At 47.5% G+C, this 14,149-nt stretch overlaps 1 protein-coding gene across 1 annotated transcript in view; it reads right to left on the bottom strand.

Annotated features, from left to right (window-relative positions):
- Positions 1–1,255: 1,255 nt before the first annotated feature.
- LOC109915773 (semaphorin-4D-like) overlaps positions 1,256–14,149 on the bottom strand; it is a 255,376-nt gene continuing 242,482 nt past the window's right edge. The window contains exon 19 of the mRNA XM_048620562.1: positions 1,256–1,390. Within this exon, the coding sequence (XP_048476519.1) occupies positions 1,256–1,390 (135 nt within the window). The remainder of the gene's footprint in view (positions 1,391–14,149) is intronic.

The following is a 14,149-nucleotide window of genomic DNA, read 5'->3' as shown; positions in this document are numbered from 1 at the left end:
AAACAACTGCACCTCCCAGTCGCGAACCATTTCAACTCCCCCTCCCATTCCTCAGACGACATGTCCATCCTGGGCCTCCTGCAGTGCCACAACGATGCCACCCGAAGGTTGCAGGAACAGCAACTCATATTCCGCTTGGGAACCCTGCAGCCCAATGGTATCAATGTGGATTTCACAAGTTTCAAAATCTCCCCTCCCCCTACCGCATCCCAAAACCAGTCCAGCTCGTCCCTGCCTCCCTAACCTGTTCTTCCTCCCACCTATCCCCTCCTCCGACCTCAAGCCGCACCTCCATCTCCTACCAACCAACCTCATCCCGCCCCCTTGACCTGTCCATCCTCCCTGGACTGACCTATCCCCTTCCTAACTCCCCACCTACACTCACCTTTACTGGCCCCATCCCTGCCTCTTCGACCTGTTTGTTTCCTCTCCACCTATCCTCTCCTCTATCCATCTTCTATCCGCCTCCCACTCTCTCCCTATTTATTTCAGAACCCCCTTCCCCTCCCCCTTTTCTGATGAAGGGTCTAGGCCTGAAACGTCAGCCTCTCTGCTCCTATGATGCTGCTTGGCCTGCTGTGTTCATCCAGCCCTGCACCTTGTTGTACAGGAAAATGTGACTAGTTTAGTTTGGTAAACTTGGTCAGCATGGACAAGTTGGACCAAAAGGCTCTATTTTCTCTGTTGTAAGACTATGACTCTATAAAAGTTAAGACTGCAATAGAGTCCACTGTACTAAAAAGATCAAATAGCATAGTTATAATCTAGATATTGTACTCTGTGGACAGCTTTCTTCCTGTTCACTTTACCACTATGAGCGAGCGTTTTCTTTCACACGGATTGCAACTTGCGTGACATTAAATTTGTCATCAGTTCTCGAGGATGGAAAGCATCCAGTCATTGCTGCAATGAGGCAAGTTTCGCAGCCTGATTGAAGTATTGCCACAAAAGCAAACCAGAGAAATAAAATATACTATTTTTCTTTAACTGAGAAGAATAAAGATATTGGATATGCACATGGGAATTAAGGTGAAAGCTGAAGTATCACAAAAAAACCTATGTAACTCTAATGACAGAAATTTAAAATCCAGAAATATGTTATTAGATTTTCAGACCAAGAGGGATTGTTCTAATTATAATTTAATACATGGTTTAAAAACCCTATTCAACAACATGATTTTAACAACAGTAACAGTTTAAAACATTGAAGTACATGAAAATCTTTGAAATCACAAATAAAACGTTAGCAAAGACTTCAAGTCCACACATTGAAGAGTTGGTAGCCTGGCAAATAGGAAGATGGTTGTGGTTGTTGGACGGCAGTCTGCAGGGATTCATGAGGGTGGTGTGAAGGCCCAACCATCTTCAGCTGCTTCGTCAATGACTTTCCCTGTATAATAAGGTCAGAAGTGGGAACGTTCACCAATGATTGCGCAATGTTCAGCACTATTCATGACTCTTCGGATATTGAAGCAGCCCACGTTCAAATACAAAAAGATCTGGACAACATCCAGGCTTGGGCTGACAAATGGCAAGTAATATTCGTGCCACACGAATGCTATTCAATGGCCTTCTCCAGTGAGAGAGACATTCTAACCAACCATTTTTCATATTCAATGGTGTTACCATCACTGAATTGCCCACTGTTAACATCCTTTGGTTACCTTTGACCAGAAATTCAACTGGACTCACCACAGTGGCTACAAGAGCGAGTCAGAGCCTAGGAATAATGCAGCAGGTAACTCTCTTCATGATGTCCGAAGTCAGCCCATCATCTACAAGGTGCAAATTAGGAATGTGATGGAGTACTCGCCACATGCCAGGATGGATACAGCTCCAACAATTAAGAACCTTGATGCCATCCAGGACAAAGCAGCCCAATTGTTTGGCACCACATACACAAGCATCCACTCCATCATCATAGACGTTCAGAAGTGTGTACAATCTACGAGATGCACTGCAGAAATTCACCAACGATCCTCAGACAGCACCTTCCAAACCCACGACCACTTCCATCTAAAAGGACAAGGGCAGCACGTACAAAGGAATAGAACCATCGGCAAGTTCACCTCCAAGCCATTCACTATCCTGACTTTGAAATCTATCACCATTCCTTCACTATCGTGGGGTCAAAATCCTGGAATTCCCTGCATAAAGTCACTGTGGGCCAACCTACAGCAGTTCAACACGGCAGCCTATTATCACTGTCCCGGGCCAACTACGTTTAGCTGTACATGTTGATTGGCAGGAATTGCTGTCAGTTTTTCAGGCTAATGATGACAAATGCTATCAGTATTACCATCATTACAATGACAATATCAATTGGTTTAACATGCTACGTCATACAATTGATGAAGCACAGACTGAACATAGAACAGTACGGGACGGCACAGTGGTTAGCACTGCTGCCTCACAGTGCCAGTGACCTGGGTTCAATTCCAGCCTCAGGTGACTGTCTGCATGGAGTTTGCACATTCTCACGGTGTCTGCATAGGTTTCCTCCAGGTGCTCTGGTTTCATCCCACAGTCCAAAGATGTGCAGGTTAGGTGGATTGGCCATGCTGAATTGCCCATAGGGATGTGTAGAGTAGGTGGGTTATAGGGGGATAGGTCTGGGTGGGATGCTCTGAGGTTCGGTGTGGACTTGTTGGGCCAAAGGGCCTGTTTCCACACTGTAGGGATTCTATCTATGAGTACAGCACAGTACAGGCCCTTCAGCCCACAATGTTGTGCCAAACTTTTACCCTAATCCTAACGTCTATCTAACCTCCACCCCTACCTTATACTATCATCCATATGCCTATCTAATAGCCGCTTAAATGCCCCAATGAGGATGACTCCACTACCCTCTCCGGCAATGCATTCCACCCCCTGACCACTCTCTGAGTAAAGAACCTATCTCTGACGTCTCCCCATATCCACCTCCACTCACTTTAAAACTATGCCCCCTCGTTTTAGCTACTTCCACCCTAGGAAACAGTCTCTGGCTGTCCACTCTATCTATACCTCTGATCATTTTGTACACCTCTATCAAGTCATCTCTCATCCTTCGATGTTGTAAAGAGAAAAGCCCTAGCTCTCTCAACCTTTCCTTGTAAGACCTTCCCTCCATTCCAGGCAACATCCCGGTAAATCTCCTCTGCACCTTTTCCAACGCTTCCACATCTTTCCTGTAATGAGGCGACCAGAACTGGACACAATACTCCAGATGTGGCCGAACCAGGCTTTTGAATAGCTGGAGCATAACTTCACGGCTCTTGAACTCAATCCCTCTAATGAAAGCTAACAAACCATACACCTTCTTAACAACTCTATCCACCTGGGTGGCAGCTTTCAGGGAACTGTGGACATGACCCCCAAGGTCGCTCTGTTCCTCGACGCAGCCAAGAATCTTTCCGTTAACCCTGTATTCTGCTTTCAAGTTTTTCCTTACAAAATGAATCACCTCACACTTTTCAGGGTTAAACTCCATCTGCCACTTCTCAGTCCAGCTCTGCATCCTATCAATATCCCTTTGTAACCTAGAACAGACCTCCGCCCTATCCACAACGCGACCCACATTCGTATTGTCCGCGAACTTACTAACCCACCCTTCCACTCCTTCATCCAAATCATTTACAAAAATCACAAATAGAAAAGAGGACCCAGAACAGAGCCTTGTGGTACACCACTCCTAACTGAGCACCATGTTGAATATTTTCCGTCCACTACCACCCTTTGTCTTCTAAGGCTCAGCCAATTGTGAATCCAATCTGCTACATTTCCCCCTATCCCATGCCTTCTTACCTTCTGCATGAGCCTACCATGGGCAACCTTGTCAAGCGCTTTACTTAAATCCATGTATACCACATCCACTGTTCTACCTTCATCCATGTGTTTGGTCACCTCTTCAAAGAATTCAATAAGCTTTGTGAGGCATGATCTATGCCTCACAAATCCATGCTGACTATCATGAATCAAACTGTGCCTTTCCAAGTGATCATAAATCCTATCTTTCAGAGCCCTTTCCAATAATTTGCCCACCACTGACGTAAGACTAACTGGCCTGTAATTTCCGGGGTTATCCCTATTCCCTTTTTTGAACAAGGGAATAACGTTTGTCTCTCTCCAATCTCCCGGCACTATACTAGTGGACAGTGAGGACGAAAAGATCATTGCCAAAGGCCCTGCGATTTCTTCCTGCGCTTCCCATAGAATCCTTGGATAAGTCCCATCAGGCCCGAGGGACTTATCTATCTTCAAGTTCCTCAAAATTCCTAGTACATCTTCCTTACTAACATCGACCTCCTCTAGCCTACCAGCCTGTTTAACACTGTCCTCCTCTACAAATAGGTCCTTCTCAGTTGTGAATACCGAAGAAAAGTATTCATTAAGGACCTCTCCTACCTCTTTAGGCTCCGTGCACAAATTCCCTTTACAATCCTTGATCGGCCCTGCCCTTTCTCTGGTCATCCTCTTATTCCTCACATATGTGTAAAAAGCCTTGGAGTTTTCCTTGATCTTGTCTGCCAAGGTTTTCTCATACCCCCTTATAGGTCTCCTAAGCCCTTTCTTCAGCTCCTTCCTGGATGACTTGTATCCCTCTAGAAGCTTTTCTGTTCCTTATTTCCTAAATCTTACATAAGCATCCTTCTTCCTCTTAACCAGTCATTCGACCTTTCTTGAGAACCAAGGCTCCCTCACTCGACTGCATCTTCTCTGCCTGCTAGGGACAAACATATCGAGCACACGCAGTATGCATTCCTTAAACAATCTCCACATTTCAATAGTGCTCTTCCCTGACAGCATCTGTTCCCATTTTATGTTACCCAGTTCTTGCCTAACAGAATTGTAATTACCCTTCCCCCAATTATAAACCTTACCCTGTTGTATGTACCTATCCTTTTCCATGACTATTGTAAAAGTAACAGAGTCATGATCGCTACCACCTAAATGCTCTCCTACCAACAGGCCTGACACTCTGCCTGGTTCATTGCCAGGCACCAAATCCAAAGTGGCCTCTCCTCGTGTTGGTCTATCTACATACTGTGTCAGGAATCCTTCCTGAATGCACTGGACAAAATCCGCTCCATCTAAACTATTACAACTAAAATGTTTCCAATCAATATTTGGAAAGTTGAAGTCACCCATGACTACAACCCTGTGACTTCTGCACCTTTCCAGTATCTGCCTCCCAATCCACTCCTCCACTTCTCTGCAACTATTCGGGGGTCTGTTTAAAAAAAAACCCCCAACAAAGTGACTGCCCCTTTCTTGTTCCTGACCTCAACCCAAACTGACTCTGTAGACATATCATTCTCAAACTGCCTTTCAGTAGCTGCTATACTAGCCCTGACTAGCAATGCCACTCCCCCGCTTCGTTTTCCACCCTCCCTATTTCTTTTAAAGCATCTAAATCCCAGAACTTCCAACAACCATTCCTGTCCCTGAGTTCCCCAAGTTTCTGTAATGGCCACAACATCGTAGTTCCAAGTACTGACCCATGCTCCGAGTTCATCCGCCTTATTTCTGATACTTCTAGCATTGAAGTATACACACCTCAAACCGTCTCTGTGTCCACAGTTACGCTCCATCGACCACATTTCTTTATTAACAACCTCACTCCCTGTTGTGTGTGTTGGAAGGCTGAATACCTCATCCTCTGAATTACAAATCCAGTTCCCCACTCCCTGCCAATCTAGTTTAAACCACCCCATATAGCTCGAGCAAACCTCCCTCCCAGGATATTTGTGCCCTTCTGGTTCAGGTGCAATCCTTCCTTACTGTACAGGTCCCACCTTCCCCAGAATGTGCTCCAATCATCCACATAATGGAAGCCCTCCCTCCTACACCAGCCCTGTAGCCACGTGTTTAGCTGCACTCTCTCCCTACTTTTTACCTTGTTATCATGTGGCACTGGTAGTAATCCAGAGATAACTACCCTGTTTGTCCTGGACTTCAGCTTCCAACCTAACTCCCTGTACTTGTTTTTCACATTTTCTGTCCTTTTTCTACCTCTGTCATTGGTACCGATGTGTACCATGACTGCTGGTTGCTCAACCTCCCCCTTAAGGATCTTGAAGACACGATCCGAGACATCACGGACCCTGGCACCCGGGAGGCAACATACCATCTGTTCATCTCGTTCGCATCCACAGAACCGCCTGTCTGTGACTGGTGTGTGGATATTCCCTTCATGATTTCTTTTACTAAATTGGACTGTGATTTTTGGGAAACCTGTTTTAACATAGCAAACCAGTGAAAATTAGGAAGTCTGGCCAGATTGTTTTCATGCTAACACCCAGTTCAAACTTCTCTGTCAACATTAGTAATACTACATGCTGATATTGAGCAGGAGGAATGAGGGAGAGCAGAAAGATGTGGAGGAGGTGAAGAGAGTGTGCCTAAAAATGCAAAATTAGCACTAGAGGGGAGGATTTACTGAGAATGCTGAACTGCCTTGTCTTAACACAAATGTGCTTTTTACTACTTGTATCCCCTGACCTTTTCATGCAACTTCTCAGATTGAGTTTTCTGGTTTATTTCCATGAGATTTTTTAAAAATTCATTTTGTGGGATGTGGGCATTGCTGATTGGGCCATCGTTTATTGCCTGTCCTTCGTGCCCTTGAGATGGTGGTGGCGAGTTGCCTTTTTGACCCACTGCAGTCCACCTGCTGTGGATTGACCAACAATGCTGCCAGGGAGGGAATTCCAGGATTTTGATCCAGTGACAGTGGAGGAACGATCATATATTTCCAAATCAGGATGGTGTGTGCACTGGAGAGGAATTTAAAGGTGGTGATGTTTCCATATATCTGCTGCCCTTGTCCTTATAGCCACTGCATTTATGTGGTGATTCCAGTTGAGATTCTGATCAATGATAACTCCCAGGATGTTGACAGTGGGGTATTCAGTGATGGTAAGACCATTGAATGTCAAGGGGCGGTGGTTAGATTGTCTCTTAATGGTAATGGTCATAGCCTGGCATTTGTGTGGCCCAAATGTCACTTGCCACTTCTCAGCCCAAGCCTGGATATTATCCAGATCTTGTTACATTTGAACATGGACTGCTTCAGCGTCTGCTGAGTCACGAATGGTGATGAACATTGTGCAATCATCGGCGAACATCCCCACTTCTGACCTTATGATGGAAGGAGGGGCATTGATGAAGCAACTGAAGATAGTTGGTCCTAGGATTCTACCCTGAGGAACTCCTGCAGAGATATCCTGGAGCTGAGATGACTGACCTCCAACAACTGCAACCATCTTCTTATGTGTCAGGTGCCACCAGAGAGTTTGCCCCCTGATACCCTTTGATTCCAGTTTTGCCAGGGCTCCTTGATGCCACACTCAGTTGAATGCAGCCTTAATGTCAAAGGCTGTCACTCTCACCTCACCTCTGGAATTCAGCTCTTTTGTCCATGTTTGAACCAAGGCTGTAATGAGATCAGGAGCTGAGTGGCCCTGGAGGAATTTACACTGGGTGTCACTGAGCAGGTGATTGTTGAGCGGATGCTGCATGATCGCACTGTTGATGACACCTTCCATCACTTTACTGATGATCGAGAGTAGACTGATGGGGCGGTAACTGGCCAGTTTGGATTTGTCCTGCTTTATAAGTACAAGACATACTTGGACAATCTTTCACATTGTCGGGTAAATACCAGTGTTGTAACAATACTGGAACAGCTTGGTTAGGGAAGCGGCAAGTTCTGGAGCCCAAGTCTTCAGTACTATTGCCGGAATATTGTCAGGGGCCCTAGACTTTGCAGTATCCAGTGTCTCCAACCTTTTCTTGGCGGCATGTGGAGTGAATCAAATTGGCTGAAAACTGGTACCTGTAATGATGGTAACCATAGCAGGAGGCCGAGATGGATCATCCACTTGGCACTTCTGTCTGAAGATTGCTGCAAAAGCTTCAACCTTGTCTTTTACACTGATGTGCTGGGCTCTTCCATCATTGAGGAAGGGGATATTTGTGGAGCCTCCTCCTCCAGTGAGTTGTTTAATTGTCCACCACCATTCACAACTGGATGTGGCAGGACTGCAGAGCTCAGATCTGATTTCAATGCTGTGTGGAGCTGGAGGAACACAGCAGGTCAGGCAACATCACAAGAGTAGGAGAGTCAATGTTTCAGGCCTAGACTCTTCATCAGGACTGGGGAGGGGAAGGGAGCTGGGGCTGGGGGAAGGTAGGTAGGATGGCGATAGGTGGATCCAGGTAGAGGTAGTGGGGATTAGTCAGTGGTTAGGGTGGGGTGAATAGGTGGGGAAGAAGATGGGCAGGTAGTGTCAGGTCAAGAGGGCAGGGATGAGAGGGAGGGTTGGACATGGGATGAGGCCTGAGTTGGGGAGATTTTGAAACTGGTGAATTCTATGTTTAGGCCATCAGATATAGGCACCCAAGACAGGATATAAGGTGTTGTTCCTCCAGTTTGCATGTGGCATCATTGTGGCACTAGAGGAGGCCCAGGATGGGCATGTCACCAAGGGAGTGGGAGGAGGAGTTAAAATGGTTAGCAGCCAGCAGGTGTTGTTGATTATAGAGTACAGAGCGCAGATACTCCGCAAATCTGTCACTGAGTCTGTGTTTGGTCTCACCGATGCAGAGGAGGCCACAGCGAGAGCAATGAATACAGTAGACCAGGTTGGAGGATCTACAGGTGAACTCCTGTCAGATTTAGAAAGTTTATTTTGGGCCTTGGAGGTGAGAGGGAAGGTGTAAGGGCATGTGTGGCACCACCTGTGTTTGCAGGGAAAGGTGCCAGGTGCAGTGGAGTTGGTGTGGAGTGTGGAGCGTGGAGCGGACGAGTGAGTCACAGAGTGAGCGGTCCCTATGAAAGGCAGATAGGGATGGAGAGGGAAATACATCTTTGATGGTGGGGTCGGATTATAGGTCGCAGAGGATTGGTGGGGCGGTATGTGAGGACCAGGGGGACTCTGTCCTTATTTGTGTTTTTGTTGAGGGGGGAGGGGGTTTGAGGGCAGAAGCGCAGGAAGTGCAAGAGATGTTGTTATGGGCATTTTTGATCAAGAGGAGGGAAGTTCTGGTCCTTGAAGTAAGAGGACATCTGGGATGTGCGGGAGTGGAACACTGTATCTTGGGAGCAGATGTGGCGGAGGTGGAGGAATTGGGAGTAGGGGATCACAGTCTTGCAGGAAGGTGGGTGAGAGAAGGTGTAGTCTAGGTAGCTGTGGGAGTTGGTGGGTTTGACATACATGTCAGTGCTGAGACGGTTACCGGATATAGAGACAGAGAGGAATGGGAAGGGAAGAGAGATATGGAGATGGTCCAGGTGAATTTGAGGTTGGAGTGAAGGGTGTCAGTAAAGTTGATGAACCGTTCAAGCTCCTCATGGGAGCACAAGGCAATGCCGATATAGTCATCAATGTAACAGAGGAAGAGGTGGGGAATAGTGCCAGTGTAACAGCGGAGAATGGACTGTTCCACGAATCCTACGAAGAGGCAGGCATAGCTTGGACCCATATGGGTGTCCATAGACACCCCCTTAGTTTGTAGGAAGTGGGATGAGTTAAAGGAAAAGTTGTTGAGGGTAAGAACAAGTTCTGTTAAGTGAATAAGAGTGTTGGTGGAGGGGGACTGGTTAGGCCTGTGGGAGAGGAAGAAACAGAGGGCTTTTAGGACATCTGTGTAGGGGATACAAGTGTACAGGGACTGGATGTCCACGGTGAATATAAGGTTTTAGGGGCCAGGGAATTGAAAGTTGTGGAGGAGGTGGAGGGCATGGGTAGTGTCCCAAATGTAGGTGGTGAGTTCTTGGACCAGTGGTGTAAAGACAGAGTCAAGGTAAGCAGAGATGAGTTCAGTGGGGCAGAAGCAGGCAGAGACAATGGGTCAACTGGGGCAGTCAGGTTTGTGGATTTTGGAAAGTAGGTAGAACCGGGCGGTCTGGGGTTGGGGAATGAAGAGGTTGGAGGCTGTGGGTGGGAGGTCTCTTGAGGTGATAAGGTTATGGATGGTCTGAGAGACGATGGTCTGGTGATTAGGGTTGGGGTTATATTCGAGGGGGCAGTAGGAGGTAGTGTCAGAGAATTGGCACCTGGCATCTACAATGTAGAGGTCAGTGCGCCATGCCCCTACTGTGCCCTCCCCTTATCCATGGGTTTGATGGTGAGGCTGGCATTGAAGTGGAGGGAGCGGAGTGCTGCGTGTTCCGATGGGGAAATGTTGGAGTGAGTGGGAGGGGTGGAGAGGTTGAGGCGATTGACATCGCATCGGCAGTTAGAGATGAAGAAGTTGAGGGAGGGTAGAAGGCCATGGGGTGGTGTCCCACTAGCCCTATCGCCATCCCACCTACCTTCCCCCAGCCCCACTGCTCTTCCATCTATTTATTTCCCAGCTTCCTCCCCCGTCCCCAGTCCTGATTAATGGTCTAGGCCTGAAACGTCGACTCTCCTACTCCTCTGATGCTGCCTGACCTGCTGTGTTCCTCCAGCTCTACACTGTGTTGACCTCTGACTCCAGCATCTGCAATTCTTGCTATCTCCTTAGATATCTCTGATCTGTTGGTGCCTAGGTCAATGCCAGGTGATCCACCTAGTTTCATTTCTTTGAGACTTGGTAACGACTGGTACAACTGAATGGCTTTCTAGGCCATTTCAGAGGGCACTTGGGGTCTGGAGTCACATGTAGGCCGGACCAGGTGAGGATGGCAGATTTCATTCCCTGAAGAGCATTAGTGAACCAGATTGGTTTTTCTGACAATAGACAATGATTTCATTGTCATCAGCAGGTTCTTAATGCCAGATTTTATGTTTTTTTTAATTCAGTTCCACAATCTGCTGTGGCCAGGTCTCTGGATTAATAGTCTACCAATAACACCACAAGCCCATTACCTTCCCTTCTCTCCGATGTATTCTCGTAGAAGTATAGGTTTTCTCATATAATTGTCTGACACCAGCCCTTTCAATAATACTAGCAAAACGTATCTGATTCCAATAGATGGCATTCTCATTCCCATAAAACAAAACTGTGACTTACACAAAAGTGGAAGATTTATATTGCTATTCTAAATATGTAGGAATTCCAATAGAAAGTTGCAAATGCATTACAGATTTTCTGAGGAGTGTCAAACTCAGGCAGCTTGCCACTCTGGGCTTTTTTTTCCAAAAAGAGGAGACAGCTCCACATTTCTGACAGGAAATTCTCTATCAGGGTTCCCTCAGATTTGCAGAGCCACAGGATATTGTGGGTAGAGGGTAGGATGCAAGGAGGCCAGGTAGGTGATACTGGGATTTGGGTAGGTCAATGATGGAGGAAGATATAAAGAGAATCAGGCCCAATGGAGCAAGCAAGAGGTGGTGTAAAGTGAAGGGGGCTTGAGTCCAGCAGTGGGGGATCAGGAGGCACACCAGAGCAGGATGAGTCAATAGAGGGGGAAGGGCAGATCGATTCCTGCGAAAAAGAGACAGATTGACCCAGAGAGAAGGAAGGGAGGGGGTGTGGGTGTTGGCTCCCATTAGTTGAAGAGATTTGGGTCCAGACCAGAAGAGACATGTGAGGTCCACAGCAGAGAGGGGGAGGAAGAGTTTTCAAGTCTCTCACGATGAAGAGAAGGTTGGGTGCAAGGGGAAGGAGAGCAATATGAAGTGTCAGGTCCCACAGATGCCTGTGGAGTGGAAGTGGTTTGGGGAATGTGTAATTGGGGATGGGTTCGTGTAAGTATTCTGTCAGTTACAGGGGAAGCGATGGCCTCTAGGTATTATTGCTAATCTATTAATCCAGAACATCAACTAATGCTCTGGGGACGCAGCTTCAATAAAGAAAAACTGGAATTAAGAATCTACTGAAGACCATGAAACCATTGTCAATTGCCAGAAAAACCCATCTAGCTCACTAATGTCCTTCAGGGAAGGAAATCTGCCATCCTCACCTGATCTGACCTACACGTGACTCTAGACCCACAGCACTGTGTTTGACTCTTAACTGCCCTCTGAAATGGCCCAGCAAGCCACTCAGTTGTATCAATTGTTATAAAGTCTCAAGAAAAAAATGAAACCGGAAGAACCATCCAACATCAACCTAGGCACCAGAAACAACAGATACTGCCCTGTTGAACCTGCGAAGACCCCCTCACCAATATCTGGGAGCTAGTGCCAAAATTGGGATAGCTGTCTCACAGATTAGCCAATCAACAGCCTGATACAGTCATATTCACAGAATCATACTTTACAGACAATGTCCCAGACATCCTCATCACCATCCCTGGTTATGTCCTATCCCAACAGCAGCACAGAGCCAAAACAGGTGGCGGCACAGTGGTGTGCAGTCAGGAGGGAGTTGCTTTCAGAGTCATTAACATTGACTCTGGACCCCATCAAGTCTCATGGCTTCAGGTTAAATATGAGCAAGGAAATCTTTGAAATCACGAATAAAAATCAGCAAAGACTTCAAGCACACACATTGAGGAGTAGGAAACTGGCACATAGGAAGATGGTGATGGTGGTTGAAGGTCATCTTAGCTCCAGGACATTTCTGCAGGAGTTCCTCAGGGTAGTGTCCAAAGCCCAACCATCTTCAGCTGCTTCATCAATGACGTTCCCTCCATTGTAAAATCAGAAATGGGGATATTCACTGATGATTGCACAATGTTCAGCACCATTCATGACTCCTTAAATACTGAAGCAGTCCACGTTCAAATGCAACAAGATCCGGACAATATTCAGGCTTGGGCTGACAAATCGTAATATTCATGCAACACAAATGCCAGCCAATGACCATCTCCAATGAGAGAAGGGGGGCACTCAATCTAACTACTGCCCCTTAACATTCAATGGTGTTACCATCACTGAATTCCCCCACTGTTAACATCCCTTGTGTTACCATTGACCAGAAATGTAACTAGACTCACGGCATAAACACAGCATCTATAAGAGCAGGTCAGAAGCTAGGAATAATGTAGCAAGTAACTCTCTTCCTCATTCCTCAAATCTGTCCACTGTCCAGAAGGCGCAAGCCCTGGTCGACCCATTGTCTCCGCCTGCTCCTGCACCACCGATCTGATCTCCAACTATCTGGACTCCATTTTCTCCACCTTGGTCCAGGAACTCCCTACCTATGTCCGTGACACCACCCACGCCCTCCACCTCCTCCAGAACTTCCAATTCCCTGGTCCCCAACACCTCATCTTTAACATGGACGTCCAGTCCCTCTACACCTGCATTCCCCATGCAGATGGCCTAAAGGCCCTCCGCTTCTTCCTGTCCCGCAGGCCCGACCAGTCCCCTTCCACTGACACCCTCATCCGCTTAGCCGAACTCGTCCTCACCCTCAACAACTTCTCTTTCAATTCCTCCCACCTCCTACAGACAAAAGGGGTGGCCATGGGTACCCGCATGGGCCCAAGCTACGCCTGCCTCTTTGTAGGTTACGTGGAACAAACCTTCTTCCGTACCTACACCGGCCCTAAACCCCACCTCTTCCTCCGTTACATTGATGACTGTATCGGCGCCACCTCGTGCTCCCACGAGGAGCTCGAACAGTTCATCCACTTCACCAACACCTTCCACCCCAACCTTAAGTTTACCTGGACCATCTCTAATACCTCTCTCCCCTTCCTGGACCTCTCTGTCTCCATATCGGGCAACCACATGGAAATCGATATTCATTTCAAGCCCACCGACTCCCACAGCTACCTAGAATACTCCTCCTCCCACCCACCTTTCTGCAAAAATGCTATCCCCTATTCCCAATTCCTTCGCCTCTGCTGCATCTGCTCCCAGGATGAGGCATTCCACTCCCGTACTCAGTTGTCCTCGTTTTTCAAGGACTGTAACTTCCACCCCTCAGTGGTCGAGAACGCCCTCAACCATGTCTCCCACATCTCCCGCAACTCATCCCTCACACCCCGTCCACGCAATAAGAACCAAAAAAGAATCCCCCTCGTCCTCACGTACCACCCCACCAACCTCCGGATCCAACGCATCATCCTCCGACACTTCCGCCATCTGCAATCCGACCCCACCACCAAAGACATCTTTCCCTCCCCACCCTTATCTGCTTTCCGGAGGGACCACTCTCTCCGTGACTCCCTTGTCCGCTCCACACTCCCCTCCAGCCCCACCACACCCGGCACTTTTCCCTGCAATCACAGGAAGTGCTACACCTGCCCCCATATCTCCTCCCTCACCCCCATCCCAGGCCCCAA

The sequence above is a fragment of the Rhincodon typus genome, chromosome 3 (assembly GCF_021869965.1).
Source record: "Rhincodon typus isolate 14 chromosome 3, sRhiTyp1.1, whole genome shotgun sequence".
In the NCBI taxonomy this organism is placed as follows: domain Eukaryota; kingdom Metazoa; phylum Chordata; class Chondrichthyes; order Orectolobiformes; family Rhincodontidae; genus Rhincodon; species Rhincodon typus.
This window is presented reverse-complemented; position numbering and strand designations above follow the sequence as displayed.